Source organism: Cibotium barometz, chromosome 17 (assembly GCF_041138505.1).
Source record: "Cibotium barometz isolate CiBa-2024 chromosome 17, ASM4113850v1, whole genome shotgun sequence".
NCBI lineage: Eukaryota > Viridiplantae > Streptophyta > Polypodiopsida > Cyatheales > Cibotiaceae > Cibotium > Cibotium barometz.
In genome coordinates, this window is record NC_141062.1 from 51265805 (window position 1) to 51268675 (window position 2871).

At 48.5% G+C, this 2871-nt stretch overlaps 1 protein-coding gene across 1 annotated transcript; it reads right to left on the bottom strand.

Moving 5' to 3' along the window:
• Nucleotides 1-610: 610 nt before the first annotated feature.
• On the bottom strand, nucleotides 611-2624 carry MGL (methionine gamma-lyase). The gene has a single exon (XM_086811797.1). The coding sequence runs from the start codon at nucleotides 2311-2313 to the stop codon at nucleotides 928-930; it is 1386 nt and encodes a 461-aa protein (XP_086667923.1). The 5' UTR covers nucleotides 2314-2624; the 3' UTR covers nucleotides 611-927.
• Between the last annotated feature and the right edge of the window lie 247 nt (nucleotides 2625-2871).

A 2871-nucleotide genomic window follows, 5' to 3' on the forward strand; every position in this document is an offset into this window, starting at 1 on the left:
AATTCAACAAACCAAAAAAATAGTTACATTTAAAGTATATATGACACGTTTCATTAAAGGGTTGGGTTGAAATCAATATCAAGCAAAAATGAGTGCCATTCCACTAAGACAACTCCAAAAAGGGAACATGTCTTTATAGCAACACATGTACATACAACAAAATTTGAGACAAGGCAAATGTTTCAAGCACAATTGTTAAAGAGAGGATATATATTATTCTACTCCCATGTTCTACTATGTGCACACATTAATTAATTAGCACCCATTAATTAACTAGCACCCTTGCGAGTGCTAATTAATTAATGTGGTGCTAACATTTTAACCTTAAGCTTAAAACGTTGTCTCCTAACACTTCTAGCGCAACGAATAAAGATGAACATCACAAAAAAAAGAAACATTCGTAGAGCGTAGCACAAAAAAAAGAATCGTTTGTTCGTTCGGATCTCTCTCTCTCTCTCTCTCTCTCTCTCTCTCTCTCTCGCTCGCTCTGGAGGCCATAAAACCTTGAGAATTCGATTTTTTAATATCCCATCTCCACACCTTAGGCTAAAGTTATACAACCTCAACAAATTAATTAACTCCTAAGGTTATACCACCTCAACAAATTAATTAATAGCAAAAAATATTTTGGTCCCATATATATTAAGCAATTGTTTTTTTAAGAAAGAGAGGATATCTATTTTAAGAAAAGGTTATTACTCGAGGCGACACATGTACAAATGTACAATGGCAGTAGGTTCGAACACGTGGGTGGGTCACGGGTGTTCTTGTATTTACACCTTGCGAGGTTCCGTATCCAAACAGAACACAGGGTGTTCCTTTACCAAGATACCTTAAAAAGATGTGCTCCAGAGATTAAGCCCTTAATCACTATAGCCTGAGAATTTTATCGTCTTAATTATGTACAGGATACCCCGAAAACGGCTTTTAATCCCTCCACTTCACTCCATCGGCCAGCAGGTTAAGATTCATTAGCGATTCCAGCAGCTGACTCCATCTTTGCTCCACCGTGCCGGAGTAGCCCACGGACATCCGAACGAGACCAGGAGAGATGCCAGTGTCCTCCTGCTCCTCCTGGCTCAGCTCGCTGCTGGTGCTGGAGCCCGGGCACGACATGAGCGTCTCGTAGTAGCCCAAGCTTACCGCCATGAACCCAAATTGCACGTTATTCTGCAGATAATGGATGAACTTGTAAGCTCTCTCTTTGGTGCCTAGGTCCACGCCCAGAATGCCCCCGAAGCCATAGCCCGGATTCGCCATCCTCTTCAACAGCTCGTGTTGAGGATGCTCTGTCAGTCCAGGGTAAATCACCTTCACGCCTAGCTTCTTGAGCCTGGTCGCGTAGATCAAAGCCCTGTTGCAATGCTCCTTTATTCTCAGAGGCAGGTGGGGGAGGCGCTCGGAGATGTCGAAGGCAACCTTTGGGTTCATGGTAGGGCCGAGGAGCATGAGAGCGCCCTGGTGAAGGCCCATCATGGAGTCGATCAGAGCAGCAGGGCCGCAAACCGCACCGGCGATTATGTCAGCGCCGCCGCTTATGTACTTGGAAACGCTGTGAATGACGACGTCTGCACCCAAGCGAGCGGGGGAGAGGATGATGGGAGAGAAGGTGTTGTCCACGACAACAGTGACCCCCTTCTCGTGTCCGATGGAAGAGAGCAGGGGTATGTCTGCGACGGAGAGGGTGGGGTTAGAGATGGATTCGAAGTAGAAAACCTTGGAGGAGGCGGTGAAAGCTGATCTGATGGCGTTCGGATCCAGTGAATCTATGTCCACAAACGTGGTGGTGATGCCGCAGGTTCGGGGGAGGAAGTGGGAGAGCAGGGCGTAGGTCCCCCCGTAAAGACGACTAGAGGCAACGATGTGGTCGCCGTGGCTGCACAGCTGCAGAAGGACGGAGGAGATGGCGGACATGCCGCTGGAGGTGCAGTAGGCGGCCTCGGCGCCCTCCATGGCGGCAATCTGCCTACCCAGATTGAGCACGGTGGGGTTGAAGTGGCGGCTGTAGATGTAGAAATCCATATCCGGACCCAGCTCGCCCGCAAACAGCTTCCCCAGAGTCTCGGGCTCCATCACCGTGAAGGTAGCTGAGGCTTCGATGGACATGTTGACGCCGCCGTGCTCTCCGAACTCATGACGGACGGCCGCCAGCCCCTGGACGGGGTCCTGCCACTTACTTGCTCGCTTGCAGCCTATACTGTGCACGACACCATCTTTCTGCATGCTACTGCAAAGAGCAGGGGCACGCCACTCCTCTTGGTCGTTGCTAGAACGAGGTCGCTTCGCATGCTGCGTTTGCATATCTGATGCCATGTCGAGGTTTCTTTGGAAGGAAAGCAGACGCTATGTTGATGAATGACAAAAACACTGTAAACGTTGGCTCTCCCAGATTTTTATTTATAGCGCTCATCGGCTGAATCGGCGTGGCCGCCGACCCGTCCGCCAGATACAATGAACCTACGTGGCTTCACGGGTCGCTACGTCACCCCCTTGAATTACCCTTAGTTCCCACAAGCTCGGATTATGGGTGCTAATTTCTCTCTCTTCCCATGAACCTTATCCTAACTTGGGCCCGGTTTCCACGCACCTTGAAACTGTGTTTCACTTGGCGACAACTACAGATTTTTGTCTCCTTGCATTTAAACATCTTCAAAATTGCAACAAATATTCCTTTTCCAATACTCAGGTCCCAAAAGTAGACTTGCCCAAGGCACTGAATGCAACTTGGCCATGGAGGTTCTAAACGCCCCACAAATGGCACAATTAGATTTTCGCCTGAAAAACTTGGCCACAAAGCTCACACAAATGTGGGAAATTTGTACCATGTTTAACTTGGTCATGAGAGGATGGCCTTAGCCTTGTTCATTAGCA